General features: G+C 37.9%; 2 protein-coding genes across 3 annotated transcripts in view; one reads left to right on the forward strand and one right to left on the reverse strand.

Moving 5' to 3' along the window:
* The window catches only part of IMPACT (impact RWD domain protein), a 38221-nt gene extending 24779 nt beyond the window's left edge, over positions 1–13442 (reverse strand). For both annotated transcript variants that reach the window (XM_037806403.1, XM_037806402.1), the window contains exons 1-4: positions 13299–13442; positions 12196–12324; positions 7440–7492; positions 6237–6299 (exon numbers count right to left, since the gene is read on the reverse strand). In XM_037806403.1, coding sequence (XP_037662331.1) covers positions 6237–6299; positions 7440–7492; positions 12196–12324; positions 13299–13334 — 281 coding nt within the window. In that variant the 5' untranslated portion in view covers positions 13335–13442. The remainder of the gene's footprint in view (positions 1–6236; positions 6300–7439; positions 7493–12195; positions 12325–13298) is intronic.
* Positions 13443–13718: 276 nt separating this feature from the next.
* The window catches only part of OSBPL1A (oxysterol binding protein like 1A), a 360414-nt gene continuing 355324 nt past the window's right edge, over positions 13719–18808 (forward strand). The window contains exon 1 of the mRNA XM_037806384.1: positions 13719–13737. The gene's annotated coding sequence lies outside the window, so the exon portion shown is untranslated. The remainder of the gene's footprint in view (positions 13738–18808) is intronic.

The following is an 18808-nucleotide window of genomic DNA, read 5'->3' on the forward strand; positions in this document are numbered from 1 at the left end:
AAGCCAACACAAAAGGACAAATATTGTATGATTACAATTATATTAAATACCTAGAATAAGCAAATTTCTCAGACAGAAAGTAGATTATAAGTTACCAGGGGCTGGGGGAGGTGGGGGGGGGGACAGTATGGTGAACGGCAGGTAGCAGGAAAGGAAGGGGGAATTAGTGCTTAATGGATAGAGTTTGTGTTTGGAGTGATGAAAAAGTTTTTGTAATGGATGATGGTGATGGAAGCAAAACATTGTGAATGTTAATAATACCAACGAATTGTATACTTGAAAGTGGTTAGTGAATGTAAATAATACCAACGAATTGTATACTTGAAATTGGTTAATGAATATAAATAATACCAATGAACTGTATACTTGAAAGTGGTTAAAGTGGAAAATAGGAAGCCGTATATATGTTACCACAATAAAAAATTAAAAAAGAAAAGAAAAAGGATCATTAAGAAAGAATGTGTGGCAGATTTTGAAGTCCTGCGAGTTACGTTAAATGATGGCAATGGCAATGAAAGAAAGGCCCATGTGTTTCCACTTCAGAGAATGACACTCATTTTATACAGTTTGAGTATGTGTGTTAAAGAAATCACCACACTACTTCATAACAACTTCCTTCCTTCCTCTAAAACTCCCCCTTCAAACCATCACCTCTCTTTATCACCACTCATCAGCACCCACCAAAAGAAACTGGCAAAATCAGCATAAAGAAGAAAACACTGCTTACTCGAATAATTCTGTACTCACAAATTCTCCCCATCTAACCCATAACTCCTAGCACTAAACTATCCTCTATTGTTTCCTTTTTAACCTTTCTTTTCAGAATGAGGGCAAGTCAATTGGAAAGGTTTTTTAAAAACTGAGAATGTCCTGGTTGAGTTTCTTTTAAACAATTCACACTCCCATTCTCTGTCCTCAATAAAAGACCTCAAGGAACAAACAAAGATAAAATATATTCAGTATACACTAAGCCCCAAGTAATTACATATACATCAACCGTTTAATACTGATAATAGTCCAATAAAGTATTATTTCTCCATGGTACAAATGAGAAAACAGACCTAGAAAGATCAATTAACTTGTCCCAAACAGCCTTATAAGCAATAACAAGCTCAGAGCCAGAATGTAAACCCAAGCTGGACTCCAGAGCCCAGATCACCCAAATGCATTTTACTCTCCTACCCACCAGCTATGACCTCAGGCAGGTAAGCCACATGAACTGAGTCTCAATGTCCTCATGCATAAAATGAGAGATTTAGAGTATATTGTCCTAAAGGTTTACAATTCCTGGTTATAAGAAACAAAAATCTAAAAAACAAATGTAAAATTTGAAAACAAAAAAAGAAAAACTGTACAAAAATGAACTTGACTTAATTCATTCAGCAAATCTTCACTACACATGACATGTGGCCCTGCAGGTATGGTAGTTAATGAGATATCAGGGTCCCTTATCCCGTGTCTACAATCACTATCCTAATAAATTTTTTGGTTTTGTATGTAATTTGTTCCATTTCTAATCTCATTCTATTGGATTCTACACAACCATCATCATTACCACAAGTAATAATAATGTACCTATTGTTTACTGAACACCTAGTATATGCAAGACACCTAGAAAATGCTTTATGTATATTACCTCATTAATTCCTTTCAACTACTCTTTGAGATGAGAGAAACCACCCCTTTATGAATATACATTCACATTCAGACTTTTGTTTTTGGACTAACACCTTGGAAGAATTTTCATAATACTAAGTAATTTTTCCACAGTGAAAAGAAGAAATTAAACCTTAACTCCCAAATCTGCTTTCCCCAGGCCCATGACTTCCTGCCAAGGAGTACGCAACAAGAGCACTTGTGCTCAGTCAGCCCTGCTTATTGAGCGCGTCCTTCTTCACTATAGAGTGAGATGGAAATTCAGGAGAAGGAGGTTATGGTGGGTATGAAAGGATTCCTGAGTAAAATTAAAATAATTATTTTCCCCTACACCCTAAAATTCTATCGCTGAAGGTGTCTTTGTTTTTTTCTATTTGTTATTGTGGTTACTACTGTATTTGTGTTTTCCCTTGTGACAACAATTCTTTCATATCTTTTAAATATCCACTAGAATTTCAAGTGATTCTTATTTTAAATGTGGTTTTCAAACTTTTGCCATGGTTGTAACAAAATCTCTGACAGAATCAGAAACAAATTAAATACACAATATCTGGTGTGAGAGGAGAGTCCTGTCTACTGAGCCCTTTCTGCTCTCCCCAAAATGGTCCTGAAAGAGACGTGCTGAATCTTAAGGACTCCAGAGCAAAATCTGAGAACTACATATTATAGATTGAGATGCCAGGTAGACTGTTATCTACAAAATCAAATTATAGCAAAGTAGCTAAAGATAAAAGGTCTGAAACAAAATTTGTTTTAACTTGAATAAAAGACCAGCTGGAATAAAAAGATACTATTTTTTAATCTATTTTGTGAATAACTATACTCAAATGACCATCATCCATTCAAGCATGATCAAAACAAAGTCTAGTTACTTGTGGCTCTAATCTTACTTGTGGCTCTAATTTTCATATCTTTAATTTTCCAATATTTATTTTTGTTCATTTAAGGGTAAGGCTAATCACTAAAATGGTATGTGACCTTAGACAAGTCATTTGATCACCTGGAATTTCAGTCATCTCATTTGCAAAATGACAACACTGGATGAGAGGATTCTTTTAATGGGAACAATAACAATAACAGTTGCTACTATGTGTGCTAAAAGGATTATGTTATTTATACCTTACAATGATATTATCCTCATTTTACAGATGAGAAAAGAGACACAAAGAGTTCATATTATTTCAAAGACTGACTCCAGAAGCCTCACTCTGCAACTTGAAATTCTAAAACTCCATTTACATCAAAATTTGAAGAGCTGTAGGAAATTAAAACAATCATTTTCTTGGATTTTAAATTAAATATTGTTGATTTGGGGCATCACAAATTCAAATACTACACAAAAAATTAATCTCTTTCATTTTTTCTTAAAAATTAGTATAATATTCTAAGCTTTTTGTATTGTTATTTACCTTTTTTTATTAGTTATTTTCATTGATTCGAAATATCCATATACAAAATGTTTAATCAAAAATAAGATATGATAACCTGATAGCCCTCAACAAACCAGTCACTAAATTCTATTTTATATTTTTAAATACTTCCTTAATCAACCATTCTTCTCCATAAGTACTCTCGATGCCTTAAAAAAGACCTCTAACACTGAATGTTTTTCTTGGACAGAATATATGCTATGTGAAATTAGGAACCCCTCTACTTAACAAGTCAAGCCCTCAATCTTGAAGTTTGCTCTTGTGAAACTTAGGGCTGTAAATGGGAGGCTAGCCTTCCTATAATTTTGCCTAAGAGGCACCTCCAGAGAACCTCTTTTATTGCTCAGATGTGGCCTTTCTCTCTCTCTAAGCCCAAATCAGCAAATAAATTCATTAACCTCCCCCCATGTGGAAAAGGATTCCCAGGGGAGTGAATCTCCCTGGTGACGTGGGACACGACTCCCAGGAATGAGCCTGGCCCTCGCATCAAGGGATTGAAAATGCCTTCTTGACCAAAAGGGGGAAAAGAAAGGAAAGAAAATAAAGTTACAGTGGCTAAGAGATTTCAAATAGAGTTGAGAGGCTATCTTGGAGTTTCTCTTACACAAGCTCCAGCTAGATATCCCAAATGGCCACAGTATGCCATGCCCCAATCAACAGTAGTCCTGAAATACCTAGGTCCCTATCTGAGAATCTATAAAAGTTTTACTCATTATGTTTACCTCTCAGGAACTTAAATCCACCAGAGTGTTTCTATGCCACACAAGTCCTAAAACCTAAGGGCATCAGCCTCTTTAAGAACAACAATCAAATGCAGTCCCCTTCTCCATAATGTCAATACCCCTTTTCAATGTGAACAAGTTAGGGTGCTCACTGCCTAGATACCCCTGAAGATCGAGAAAGTGATTAAACAAGAGGAAGGGTAGCAACAGAAAAGACAGGATTTAACAAAGGATTACAAATACTCAATCTTTATGTAAATATATATACTCTTTTAGATGCTAGGGTATTAGAATAGCTAGAAGGAAATAACTGAAATGGTGGAACTGTAACCCATTACAGTCTGAAATTTGCTCTATAGCTACTCATTAAATTATACTTTGAAAGTTACCATCTTTCTGTATATATCTTTTATTTCACAGTAAGGAAAGAACTGATACTGTGGAACTGTAACCCATAACATTCTTTGAAATTATTTCTGTGACTACTCATTAAATTGTACTTTGAAAATGGGGAAAAGACAGGTGATAAGTCATTTCAGAGTGCATGATATTGTGCACAGGCAGGAGAAATGTCTTAAGATTTTCAAGAAAGAGAAAATGGTTACTACCACCAAATGCTACAGAGGTCAAGTAAAACAAGAACTGAAAAATGACCATCAGATAAACAATTAGGGAGTCAATGGTGAACAAATATGCAATATACTTATCTTATTTTACTTTATTGGGGGATATAAACTGGTAAACAAGAGATAAAGGATTACAGAAAGAAGTTCACTGGAGGCACAAAAGCAGGAATGGCCAGTTATATCTGTGGGTTAGGGACAGATATCAGAAAACATTTAGTATAACATTTAATATAACAGATATCAGAAAACATTTAATTGAGGAAATAAGTAACATTTATATTCTATGGATGATGAAATCACTAAATGGAGGCATCCCATGTTACTATATCCAGTTTTTGGTTACTTCCACAGTCAAGTGTAAACTCAGGGCCCCAAGGAAGACCATACTTCTTCTAGGAACGAAAATAGTAGAATCAATTCCATAAAACTCATCATTTTCTAATGAAATATTTTTGGGAAGAGAAGAAACCTGGCTTGCAGAGTAACTGCTTACTCTCACTCTACCAAATGGGATGGGCATCTAGAACACAGACTCAATCCTTACCAGTTTGCAGATTAGAGTAAAACTGATAGTCCAGACATTTTTTATTTTACTAAATTATTATATCTCATTAAAATTAATCCAAATCACAGTCATACCTTCTCTGGACTACTGCATTAGCCTCCTAACTGATGTCCACACATATATTCTTGCTCCCTCCCAATTAGTTCTCCATAGAAATACAGAAAGATCTTTTTAAAGTGAAAATGTTATCCTGGTGCCCCAACACTTAAAACCCTATCTGCTTCCCATTGCTCCTAGGATAAAGACAAAAATCTTGAATGCGGCCTCTGAGACTCTGCATGACCTCCCCTGCCTGTCTTTCAAGGTCATTTTTCCACCCTACTCTCTCCCTCCCTTCCTCTTTCTCTTCCCACCTCCTATCACCATTACTTTGTTTCCTGAAATGTGCCCAGCTTCCTGGACACAGAGCCTTTGCACACACTGTATGCTCCCAAAGGAGTTATCTTCACCTAATCAACTTCCTCTTGAGTCAAACAAGCTGTACCTGCCCTCCTAGACTAGAAGGGCCTGTTTCAAACTCTAAACTGACTTAGTACTGACTCTCTTAGCACACACTACAAAGAGTTAGTACTGACTCTCTTAATACAACTCCCTTAGTACTAAGAATTATAGAACTAATCATAGCTACAACTGCATATTTATTTTCATGTTATAAATAATACCTCTCCTCCCAGTAAATTTTAAACACCAAGGAAACAGGGAACATTTCTATTCTTGCTAACCATGTATACGTAGGACCTGGTAAAGTGTCTAACATATAGCAAGTATTTGTTGAATGAATGAATGAATGAAAAATATAGTATATCAATAGATTCTTAGTCTTACGGCCAAATACAAAAGAAACTACCATTAAAATTATATCTTAGTTTAATAAATACTTATATTTAGGATTCTTCTGTTAGCCATTTCATTCTACCTAGCCGATAAAAATATCAAAACAAGACTATTATCTCTGAATTTAGTTTCACAAGCTGAATTTAGTTTCACAAGCTGGCTAAGTAGTTTTATAGTTTCTAGGTGTTGATTACTATATTTTTGTATCTAAGTAGAAATCAAATTAAATGTATACATAAAATTATAAATAACTAACATTTCCAGTTCAAAAAGTGCATCCTTTTTTTTTTTTAATGGAAAGGCAGCATAACAAAAAATTTAGAAAAGGCCCTAATATATCAGATTCAACAAAAGCCCACAACAGAATCACTAATAAAAAACTTTTTAATCACCTGCCACTTACATATATATTTCCTCAAGGCTATTCGATAAATCCACACGTTCTTGCCCATTAAGCCAAGGAGCTCTAAGATTAAATAAAATACAATAAAGATCATTCAATAATTGTCTTTATAGCTCACACAGAAATCACTGATTAAATCACAAATGGTTTTATTCAACTTTAAAAAATTATTTATTTTCATTAAGATGTCTTATATTTGTATAAATGTATATAGTTCCAAAATGCTTTCATTGGCATTAATTCATTTAGTTCTTCCAATAAAACACAATGAAGTCAAAACCACTATTACTAAATTTCAATGGTTTAAAAAGGGAAGTGTGGAGGTATCACAGACATACCCAAGCTTGCATAAGTGGAATACAAGCTGTAGAATCTAAATTTCCCCGAATACACAACATATGCCACAATACCAGAGACTCCCAATTTTTTCTAACTGATGTCTCAAAAATAACTAACAAATAAGTTGGCTGCCACATGATTGTAAAAATATTTTTTTCTGAAAAGGGTATTTAGGTATACTAGCATTCTAATAAGTAAAAATAAAAAATTACAGAGCCATTATTAACAAATTTTATTGCTATGGTTTTAAAACAAAAATAATCCCGCTAGTAGGCAATATTTTAGTAATTGCGATTTTTAAGCAACTCTGTTTCCCACGGGTTTATACATCTTACTAGATCAAGTGGGCAAGGTAGATGGAAGGGCACTGGCATCAATGGTCACATCTGCCAAAGATTAAGTGTGGGCCACAAAGATGGCTTCTCAATAACAGTGGTGGGAGGGGAATAGGGAGAAGCACCAGAACCACCACATGCAATTAGGAAGGCAGGCAATCTCAGGCATCAAGTACATCAAGGAACTGCAGCCAGGTCAGCACAACCACATTAGTTACGGTTTCTAGATCACTAGGTTGTCTAAAGAGGAAGATCTCCTTTCTCATTTCTAAAGACAATTCTATAGCTATCTTGAACTCTATGAACTCTATGATTATCTTTTATACTAAATGGTATATTCCAATGCATTTTTATGCAATTTAATTTTTTATGTAAATACTCTATACCAAATCAAAAAAGTGTTCTTAATTTCTACAAGTTTTGAGAAGCAAAGTATTTTATATAAACACAAAGTACAGTATAGAGAATCAATCCATGAAAAGTCTTATCTTTTTACAAATAAAAATATAAATGTAGAAATATTGCTTACTTCAGTTCATAAATAGGTGGGGCTGTCTCTGGATATTCATTAGGTAGCATCACCTACAAAGAAGTTTAAAAACATGTCTGTGTACACATCATCATGGTTCAAAAGTAGCTATATCTAGAAAGTTAGTCAATTTACAAATTTCTAACTTGCCAAACTATAAAACAAAAGCTATCATTTTCTTAAACCTCAGTGGAGAAATCCCCTCACATTTATGGTTTTATTTTGAACACATTGTTAGTGATGTTGCCAATATTTTAAGGTAAAGGAGCTAATTTGCAGAGAAATTATAAAAAGAAATTAAAAAGAGGGGTAAGATGGCAGCATAGAGAGGAGTGGAATTTAGTCAGTCCCCTGGAACAACTAATAAATAACCAAGAACAACTAGTAAATAATTTAGAATAACTGCTGGGGGACAACTGTGACTGTCCACACATCGTACACCAGCCTGGACTGGGAGGAATGCCTGAGATCGTAGCACAGAATCTGTAAGTAAAAGTTGCGTAACTGCGCTGGGAGCCCCCTTCCCCCACAGCAGGCTGAGCTGCAAACCTCCCGGTGGTAGAAACTAGCAGCACTCTCCAAGTGAGTGAATACAGCTCAGCTGAGCTCCAACTGGGGTTTTAATTAACAAATGTGGACTGCTGAATACGAGCTAAAACCCCCAATAAGCAGACAGAGGCTTTTAGTGATGACTGACCTTAAAGAACCAGAGGACTCATCTGTCCTGGGAGGGGCAGCCCAGAAGACTGTGTGTTACCTCTGGCTGACAAGTGAAACTGGGGGGCCGTGTACTGGCTCCAAAAGGGAGCTTTCTGTCCATTCTTCTCTCTCTCAACAAGAGGGGCTCAGAAGAGAGAGCTGCAGCCATTTTTGGTTTGCGGCGCTCTGACCCAGACAGGGTTGGAGATAACAGAGTCAGAGAGACAAAGGAATTCAAGTGCAGAAGATAACTCCCTAGGGGGTGTATCTTCCCTAAGAGTCAAGAGGTGGGGCCCAGCTCTACCATTGGCCTTCCACTCAGAACCAGACCCCAGAGCCTGGGGGAAAACAGCCAAAACAGAAACTAAGGAGGCCACACCTCCTTACACCAGTGGGGAGCAACAGGCTGATTGGCACCACCTGCTGGGCAGGTTAGGAAAAGCACAGCAGCTGGAAATCTCACAGGAAAGTCTGTCATTCCTCTAAGATACACCCCAAATATAATGCCATTCTGAGACCTCAACCCGTTCTGGTCTGGGAAAATCTGACTGGGGTAAACAATGAAACCAGTTGCCTAGACAACAGAAAACTACAATCTATACTAGGAAAAACAAAGATATGGCCCAGTCAAAGGAACAAACTTACACCTCAATCAAGATACAGTTGAGATACTGTTTTATGTTAATGAAATAATCTATTAAAGATTTTCAAAAAAAATGTGCTAAATCAAATAAAAAACCAAATCAACGAGTTCAGGGAAGATACAACAAAACAGACAAAGGCTATAAAGAAAACACTGGGCGAACATAAGGTAGAAATAGAAAGTTTGAAAAAACAACTAGCAGAATCTATGGAAATGAAAGGCACAACACAAGAGATGAAAGGCACAATGGAGACATACAACAAAAGCTCTCAAGAGACAGAAGAAAACACTCAGAAACTGGAGAACAAGACACCTGAAATCCTACACACAAAAGAACAGATAGGAAAAGAATGGAAAAATATGAGCAACATCTCAGGGAATTAAATGACAACATGATATGCATGAATATACGTGTCATGGGTGTCCCAGAAGAAGAAGAAAAGGGAAAAGGGGCAGAAGGAATAATAAAGGAAATAATCAATGAAAATCTCCCATCTCTTATGAAAGACATAAAATTATAGATCCAAGAAGCGCAGTGTACCCCAAACACAATAGATCTGAATAGGCCAATGCCAAGACACTTAATAATCTGATTATCAAATGTCAAAGACAAAGAGAAAATCCTGAAAGCAGCAAGAAAAAAGCAACCCATCACATACAAAGGAAGTTTAAGAAGACTATGTGCGGATTTCTCAGTAGAAACCATGGAGGCAAGAAGGAAGTAGTATGACGTATTTAAGATACTGAAAGAGAAAAACCGCCAACCAAGAATCCTATTTCCAGCAAAACTGTCCTTCAAATACAAGGGAGAGCTTAAAATATTTTCTGACAACCAGACAATGACAGAATTAGTGAACAAGATACCTGCGCTATAGGAAATACTAAAGGGAGCACTACAGGCAGATAGGAAAAGACAGAAGTGAGAGGTATGGAACACAATCTTGGGTGATAGCAGCACAGTAATGGAAATACATTGAACAAAGATGACTGTGAGTATGGTTGAAAGAGGAAGGTTAGGAGCATGTGGGACACCTGAAGGAAAGAGGAAAGATAAAGACTGGGACTGTATAACTCAGTGAAACCTAGAGTGGTCAACAACTGTGATAAAATATACAAATATGTTTTTACATGAGGGAGAAAAAATGAATATCAACCTTGCAAGGTGTTAAAAAAAGGGTGGTATTGTGGGAAAAGATACAATCAATGCAAACTAGAGACTATAGTTAACAAAAACTTTGTGTCATGCTTCCTTTAGTGTAACAAAGGCAATATACCAAAGCTAAATGCCTATAAGAGGGGGACATGAGGGAAGGGTATGGGAATCTTGGCATTGGTGATGTTGTCTGACTTTTATTCTACTTTGGTTTAATTCTATCTTTCCTTTCGTTGCTTTGTAGCTATCATGTTTTTTTTTTTTCTTTTTCTTTTGTCTCTCTACCTTCTTGGCTCTTCCTCCTTCTTTGTGGAAGAAATGGAGATGTCCTTATATAGATAGTGGCGATGGTGGTGAATACACTTACAGAGAACCATCAGTTGTTTACTTAGGACAGAAAGTATGGTGGGTGAACAAAACCGTCTTAAAAAAATGGTTTATGAAGAAAGCTTGAGGGCACTACATTGAGTGAAATAAGTCAAGACACATAAGGACAAATATTGCATGGTCTCACTGATATGAACTAATTATAATATGTAAACACACAGACATGAAATATAAGTTAACAGGATATAAAATGAGGCTAAAGAATGGGGAGCAAAAAAACAAACAAAAAAACAAACAAAAAGGTACTCAGTGTTTTTTTTTAATTGCTCTTTTTTCACTTTAGTTTTTATTCTTATTATTTTTGTGTGTGTAGTAATGAAAATGTCAAAAATTAATTTTGGTGATGAATGCACAACTATATAATGGTACTGTAAACAATTGAATGTACGCTTTGTTTTGTATGACTGCATGGTATGTGAATGTATCTCAGTAAAATGAATTAAAAAAAAAAAAAGAACGGGGAGCAGTTGCTTATTATGAGCAGAATGTTCAACTAGGTTGAACCTAAGTGTTTGGAAGTGGACAGAGGTGATGGTAGCACATTATTGTGAGAATAATTAACAGTGCTGAATGGTTTGTGAATGTGGTGGAAAGGGGAAGCTTAGAGTCACGTATGTCACCAGAAGGAAAGTTGGAGGTTAAAAGATTTCGGGACTGTATAAAACAGTGAATCCTGTGGTAGGCAATGTCTGTGATTAACTGTACAAATATTAGAAATCTCTTTCATGAACAGGAACAAATGTATGACCCTATAAACTAGAAGCTAATAATAGAGGAAAATATAGGGAAAACTATAAAATTATTGCAAACTATGTAATACAGCTAACAGTATTCTAACAGTCTTTCATCAACAGTAACAAATGTACTATACCAACACCATGAGTCAATAATGGAGGGGGGGGTGGTTAGGGGGAGGGGAGGAATTGAGTTTTCTTTTTTGTCTTTTATTTTTTTTCCGGAGTAATGAAAATATTCTAAAAATTGGAAAAAAATTAATTGTAGCGATAGATGCACAGCTGTATGATGTTACCACAGGCAAATGATTGTGCACTTTGGATCTTTGGATAAGTGTAAGGTATGTGAATAATCTCAATAAAATTAAATTAAAAAAAGAAATTAAAGTAAAAAAATAATAATAAGGGTAGGAAGGACAGAGATGAAAGAAAAGGAAAAGGAAATATGGGCATTATACACTGATCCCAAAAGCACACAGTGGCATTCTAACTTTTCCAGGTATTTTTCTGAAGAAATACAAAAAAAAAAAAAAATCTTATAAAATACTATTAAAAATAATCAAATAGCTAACATATAATGGGGAACCATACACATCTCATTTCAAATCAGTAATATAAGTATAAATTTATAATTTTTAATAAATAAAACAAATATTAATAAAAGCTCAATTTGGCATTATTTATGTTGAAAGTGTAGAAGTCAACAAAGTATTAAAAATAGAAATCCATAGCTGATCTTTTCATTATTTTATCCTAACTACAACTCAATTAATAAAGAAATGAGTATCTACTCAACGAATCCTTTAAATTACTAACATATTCTTCCTCTTAACAGTAGCTATCTTCACAGTCTAATATTTAGACTCTTTCCTATTAGATGGACAGGATAAATGAAAGGACATGAAACACAAGCTTGTCAAAGATACATTAAGAACTGGGATAATATGAAACTATTAATTAAAGCATGACTAGAAAGTGAGCTGAGATTTAATTACCCATATGTTTAGATAATTGTTGACAAAAGCCAACAACAGCAATCAAAAAGACAATTTAGAAAATATTATTCAAGAATAATTATTAGAAGAATACACGAGTTAATTTTGTAACTGGAAAATGGCTGTAGAAATGGGGGGGATATACCTGCAAGCCAAGTGTCCATTTGGGGTCATCTTTATTGTCATTAATTTTAATATAGAATATTTTGGCACAGTTATCCATGACACACCATTCCTCGCCATATATAGCTGCCATTGCTTCAATTTCCTCATTCTGAAAGAAGTAGACCGAAGTCAACAAATTTATATACCGTAAAAACCGGATTTTTAATCTTTTATAAGGCATTTATTTGCATTTAGTATCACTATTCTACTCAAAAGAATACTTGAATGAAGGATCCCTGGATGAGCGTTAGCAGGCCAAAGGTTTTTAACAGCTGTCATCATGTTCTGCTCTGTGTGCTTGCCAGGCTATTGGAATGACTGAAACTAGCCTTGCTACTATATTTGGCCGCCACTGGGCCAAAATATATATGCACATCCATACCCTACGGTGAGATTCACAAGCGAAAGGACTGCTCCCTCTTCTCTTTTTAAGCAGGTAACCCCCACCTCCAACCCCGGTACTTACTGCCATGCAGTAGCCCTGGATTCCTACTGAGTGTCTCACTTTTTTGTTTTTATTTAGGCACGGGGTTCGGGCGGGTTGTTTTATTTTGTTTTTTGGCAAGCAAAGCCTCAAAACGTTTCAGAAATTATTCTTTGGTTTGGGCTTTAAAAGGAAATATAAGTGATCCTAAAAGTGATAAATGGGAACCAATGTATGCGTTTAACTTTCTATCAACTTCTTTGTCCTCACACCCCAGTGGAAAAGCCTTATGAACGCCCACGGTGCCAAGCGCTGGGGAAAGCTCAGCGCGGCATTGTGTTACTTGTCGGTTTTGCAAAGACGGAAACCAGGGTTCTTAAGAGGCCTGTCCAAGGTGACCGCACGGCGACAGTTCGGGGAGCAGAACCCGGACTTCTGCCTCGGACCCGGAGCTGCTCAGCTGCGTGCTAATCGTCGACGATGATACCGTCCGAGGCAGGACAAGCCCGCCACCGCCCGGCACTCGCCGGCATGAGAGCGCTCGGCGGAGAACAAGCGCCGGGAAAATCGAACGCGGTGGAGTTCACGGTGCTGCGGGGCAGTCCAGCTGATCCAGGCGGGACCGAGAGTAAAGGGTCCGCGCCCCGCCGGGGCCTCACCTGCCTCTGGTTGCTGCCTGGGTCTCTCCCAGCCATGCGGCCCGGAAAGCGGCAGACCAACAGCCGCCGGCCCAAGTCCAGAGGACGAGGGTGGGCCGCCGAGGCGGCGAGTAGTTGCCGGCTGCAGCGTGACCCGACTCGACCCGGAACCGCAACCCGATTCGCCCGCGTCTGCTTCCGGTTTGAGCCCTGGGCTCGGTTGGAGAGGGCCTCGAGCTCGCCGGTCGTTCGCGCCTGATGGGGATTCGGAAAGCCATCACACCCGAGGGATGAAAGGAGGCCTTCTCAGCTCTGTCCTGTGGAAATTCTCCGGGCTGAGGGCTCTGTGGCCTTGGCACCTTCGGAACCCCGTGGAGATGTCAGAGAGTGGGGTTTACTGTCACCCCAGGAAGGGACTCGACTGCTGTCCACAGCCCAGGATTGGTCTTTGCATTTCAAGGCAGGGTTTTGTTTTGTTTTAATTTTTTACCTGTTTAAATTAGCCTGATTTTGGCAAGAATGGGTTGGATTTATGTAAAAAAAGAGCAGGAGAGGTCAGGTGGCAATTTTAAAAGCGTGAGGAAAACCCTTTTTCACCCGGTCTCTGTTGTGTTGCTATGGTTTCTTTAGTATTCTTGGACTTTTTGTCTGAGAGCACCTTTTATATGACACTTTGGTTATGCCAGTTAGCATGAGCATTATTGTTTCATTATCCAAATAATTTGAATCAGTGTGCATCATTTCTCCTTCACTCCTAACACATCTATTGGTTGTGAATTGTATCTGTCATCTTATTCAAGACAGATGACTAGAGTCCACTGAGAAACACATCTTCTCTAGGCATTTTATTCCCTCTCATCTCACTTACTTCCCACATTCATCAACACAAACACTCTAGATTTAGATTCCTCTCTCCTGGCTTCCTTAATCATGGACATTTTTCAGGCCTCCTTTAAAAGCTTTCTCAGAGTCAGAGGTGTGAAGCATAAGTTAAGAATGCTGTTAAGAGTGCTGCTTGCATTGCTTTGAGGGGACCTAGTACAAACCTTATGAATTCATTAATTCAACAGACATTTATTGGTTCTTGTGTGAAACATTGGAGAGGCAAAATTAAATGCCATGCTCTGCCTCCATGAGGTAAGGTGGGGGAGGAGGGCAACAAAAGCAAATCAACAATAAAGTGGATTAGGAGTATGCCTTGTTGGGTTGGTGGTGCACCAGAGAGCCATCCAAATTATTTTGGCATATTGCTCAAGGGAATGTTTGAACTGAGTTATAGAAAGATAGGTGGAGGTTAGCTAATTGAGAAAAGGGTAGGAAGTTGTTACAGAGAGAGAAAAACATTGGCAGAAAAAAATGTAGCCCATTTAAGGAATTTCACACAGTCCATTGCCTCTGATATCATGGTTGTCACCCTCCCTCTTGTCTCACTGCTTGACAACCCCTTTATAACTGGCTCCATAAATTTGCATATGTGGATTCATTTTGGTACCAGGAGAGGGCTTGGAGGGCTTTAACCCTCTGTCATCTCAATCATATCCCCTCCCTCCAATTAATTTGGTTTGGATAGTGTGCGTTTTATTAATCTTGAGCAGTAACAGTTTCAAGCCCTTTCTTCCAACCAAGTTGGGCCCCAAAGTCTGTGGTGCAACCAGTTCATCATGGTGTTTTTCTTCTAGGTGGGGACTTGGCCTGGGATTCCTGAGGGGTTGGCCACATACATATCTTCCAGGTTGCTTGAAGACTTCTGCAGTTATCATCCTAATACGACATACCTGTCATTAAGCAGCTTTCTTTCCTTCCTTCACTCTTACCTCTTCCTTCACTGATCTTATATGTCTCACAGCTTCTATTGCATAAAATAGTTGTTTTCACTTAAAACAAAAAAAGTGCTTACATGGTGTGACTGTGTGATGACGAAAACCTTGTGGCTTACACTCCCTTTATCCAGTGTCTGGACAGATGAATAGAAAAATGGGAGCAAAAAGTAAATGAATAAGGGGGGGTATGGGATGTTTTGGGTGTTCTTCTTTACTTGTATTTTTATTCTTTTTAAATTTTTTTTTTGTTTTTTGGAGTAATGAAAATGTTCAAAAATTGATTTTTGGTGATGAATGCACAACTGTATGATGGTATTGTGAACAATTGATTGTACAATGTGTATGATTGTAGAGTATGTGAATATATCTAAATTAAACTGAATTTTTTAAAAAAGCGATGAATCCTTTCTGCAATGAAAGCTAATAAACATAATAGGTTGCTCTGGCTATGATAATAGTAATGAGCCTGAAGTCCCAACTACTCAGCAACTCTCCCTGCTTTTCAGTGGTCTTTTAAGGACCTTTCCAAATTGGAAAACCACCACATTAAAACATTACATAAAACATAAAACATTACACAGCACAAGAGAACATTCTAAACAAAGTACAGCATATCCATTTTATTACACCTACCTCCTTTCCTACCATTTACCATAGCAAGCAAGCCCATCTTACCTTCTGCAGATTATACCCATGATTTTTTTTTGTTAATTCCTATTTCGTTATACTTAGACATATTAAGTCTCCTTTTGAGCTCAAATTCTGAAGAAATCTTTCTGCCAAATGGAACAGAACAAAACTCTCCCTATTTCTCTGGCCTGCTTAAGCATATGGCATTGCAGAGAATCCTGAATAGGACCCCAAATTCAGATATGCAAAGAACACTTTAGAAAGAAAAGAAAAGTAATTGCTGAAGTAACAAGTGTAGGAGGCAACCTACATTTTGCAGAACACATTGGAAGAAAGCAAGACTATATAGAAAATGCCACTGATAAAGTCTTTGCTTACTGTGAACTTTGAGAATAAGGTGAGGCTGAGAATAGTCTGCAAATAGTAATACAGACCTGGATACAAGAGAAGTCTTTAAGCCAGATTCTACTTATTACTATTTGGTTTACCCAAGGGGTTAGTGAATGTCTCCCTCAAACTCAGTATGTTCAAAACTGAACTCAGTGTCTTTCTCCTGTCCTGTCTTCCCCAATTCGGGGATTGGCAACCCCTGCACCCTTGCACCAATTGCCCAAGTTTGAAACCTGGGAGAGTTACTATGCTCCTCCCTTTCACTGCCTCCATAGTCAGGCACCAAGTTTTGATGATTCTGGTTGCCAGTAGCCCTTTTATTTCTCAGACCCTCCTTCCTGGTCTTTCTGACTCCATCTGGACCTTCTTCATGTCATCCTCACCTCTGGCAGAGTCATCTTTTAAGTGTTCCTGTCTGAGCATGTCTTTCCCTTCCTTAAAATCCTTCACTTGCTCCCCATACCTTTAAGCATAAAGTTTAAATGCCTTATCTCACCAGGTATGTTCCTGGCTACCTCATTACTTTCTTCCTCTGCTGTTTCAGCCAGAGCAGCCCAATCTGTTTTAATAGGTTTTCTTGAAGAAAGGATTTCATGCCTTTTTTTTTTTTAAAGTGTGAAAGCCATGATTTTACACAATAGAAACTAAAAAGTAAGCCAAGAAATACAAAGAGGTCTGTAACTAGAATGAAGGAAGGGAACATATCTGTTTACCAATAGATGGACAGCGACTTGGTATTTAGGATGATAATTGCAGAGATCTTCAGGAAACCTGGAGGAAATGCACGTGACCAATCCCCACAAACTCCCTACCTAGAAGAGAAACGCAATGACTGGCTGCACCAGAATTTCTGTTCAGGATGGACTTTGGAGCCCATTTTGATTAGAAGGAGGAGCTTGAAACTGTTTTGCTTAAGATTAAGAAACATAAATTGTTCAAAGTAAATAATAAGAGGGAGAAGGGATGCAATTGAGATTACAGAGAGCCAAAGCTCTCCAAGCTCTCTTTTGTTACCAAAAATTAATGCACATGTGCGGATGTATAGAGATGATCATAAAGGGGTTATGCAAGCAGTGTAACAGGAGGAGATTGAGAGCTGTGATGTCAGAGGCAAGAGGGAATGAGTTATTTGAATGGAAAAACCTAACCTGGAATTGTGTATGTCTGGCTGCAGTAGAGGTGGTTGTCACATCAGGGGTGTAGTATTAAAACTGTGAAATTTATTCAGATGGTTTGAATTGGGCTCTTCCAAGTATTCTCTAGGACCTAGCTGCTATAATTGAGGTTTGCAAACCAAAAGCATCATATTACTAAGTTTCTGTTAGAAATGCAGAATTGCAGGCCCCACCCCAGACCTACTAAATCTGCATTTTAGTGAGATTCTCAGGTGATTGGCGTGCACTTTCAATTTTGAGAAACTTGTGTGATGATCATGAGAAAGCCCCCTTCAGGTCTTAGCAGGAAGGGTAATTGACTGAGGGCCCCCGCTGCTGGGCTCTGAAATCTTGTTACCACATTTGGACTCAGACCACACTTCCTATGGCTGCTCTCAGCCAAGAGTGTGTCAAAGTTACTTGGGCCAGCCCATTTCTGGGAGTCATTCCACTCCTCTGAGGGTGACTTGGGCTCCAGGACTCCCCAAAGGCCTTGCTGAACTTTCCCTAGAACTGCTTCCACACAACCTTCTTCCTTCCCTTCCGTCCCTGTCCCCTTCACTCAGGGTCAGATTTGCATCAGTCTGAAGCTCTCTGAGACTCTTCTGGCTCCCTCCCCATCTTCACTCACAGGTATTTCCCATAATAAATTTCTTGTACATTTAACCTCATTTTGGCATCTGCTTCTCCAGGACCAGACTAACACATACTGCTTTAGGATATACCATAGCACAGGTGGATTCTGCCCATACAGTATTAACATGTAGTAATGCTATCTGTTTCTGAGATAATTTCCATAGAGCATATAGCCTTAAAATGTTTAAGAAACAAAACATAAACAAGCCATTTGGAAAACTGTTAATGAGTCTTTTCCCTATTCTCTCTGTGTTTGGCATTCGTAGCTGATGAGAACCAACATTACAGACTACATGCCAATGCGTGCCCAGCTTTACCTTCTCTCTGTGCCATTTGTTTGTATTCTGGCCAACAGTATGACCCATGATGGCCAAGGAAAGTGATAAAGTTACAAAGGGAGATTAAAAGGCTGGATATTACAATGCAAGCTTTATGGAGAAGTTCTGTCAAGGAAATAATAAAGGAAACAATCAAGTTTATCAAGCAATTGTGACAGGGAGGAAATCCTTTAATATTATAATTTTGCCTTAAATAACACTTTGCTATCTGGGAAGATTAGCTGACAATTGTATAAACAGTAGCTAGAAAAAAATAAGGTGCCAGAGGCATTTCCTGAATTCAGGGGACTTGAAGTGAATGGAAGCGGGATTTCTAATGCTGATTTCTAACTCAGCTATAAAGGAATTGTGCCATACCATCTTGTTACAGCCCCAAGCCAGTCAGCACTTGCATTTGTGGGCTGAATTGTGTTCTACAAAAAAGATCTGTTCAAGTCCTATTCCCCCTACCTGTGAATGTGACCTTATTTGAAAATGGGGTCTTTGTAGATGTAATTATTTAAGATGAGGTCATACGGGATTAGAGGGTTCCTAATCCAATATGACTGCTGTCCATATAAGAA

This window comes from Choloepus didactylus, chromosome 16, assembly GCF_015220235.1.
Source record: "Choloepus didactylus isolate mChoDid1 chromosome 16, mChoDid1.pri, whole genome shotgun sequence".
NCBI lineage: Eukaryota > Metazoa > Chordata > Mammalia > Pilosa > Megalonychidae > Choloepus > Choloepus didactylus.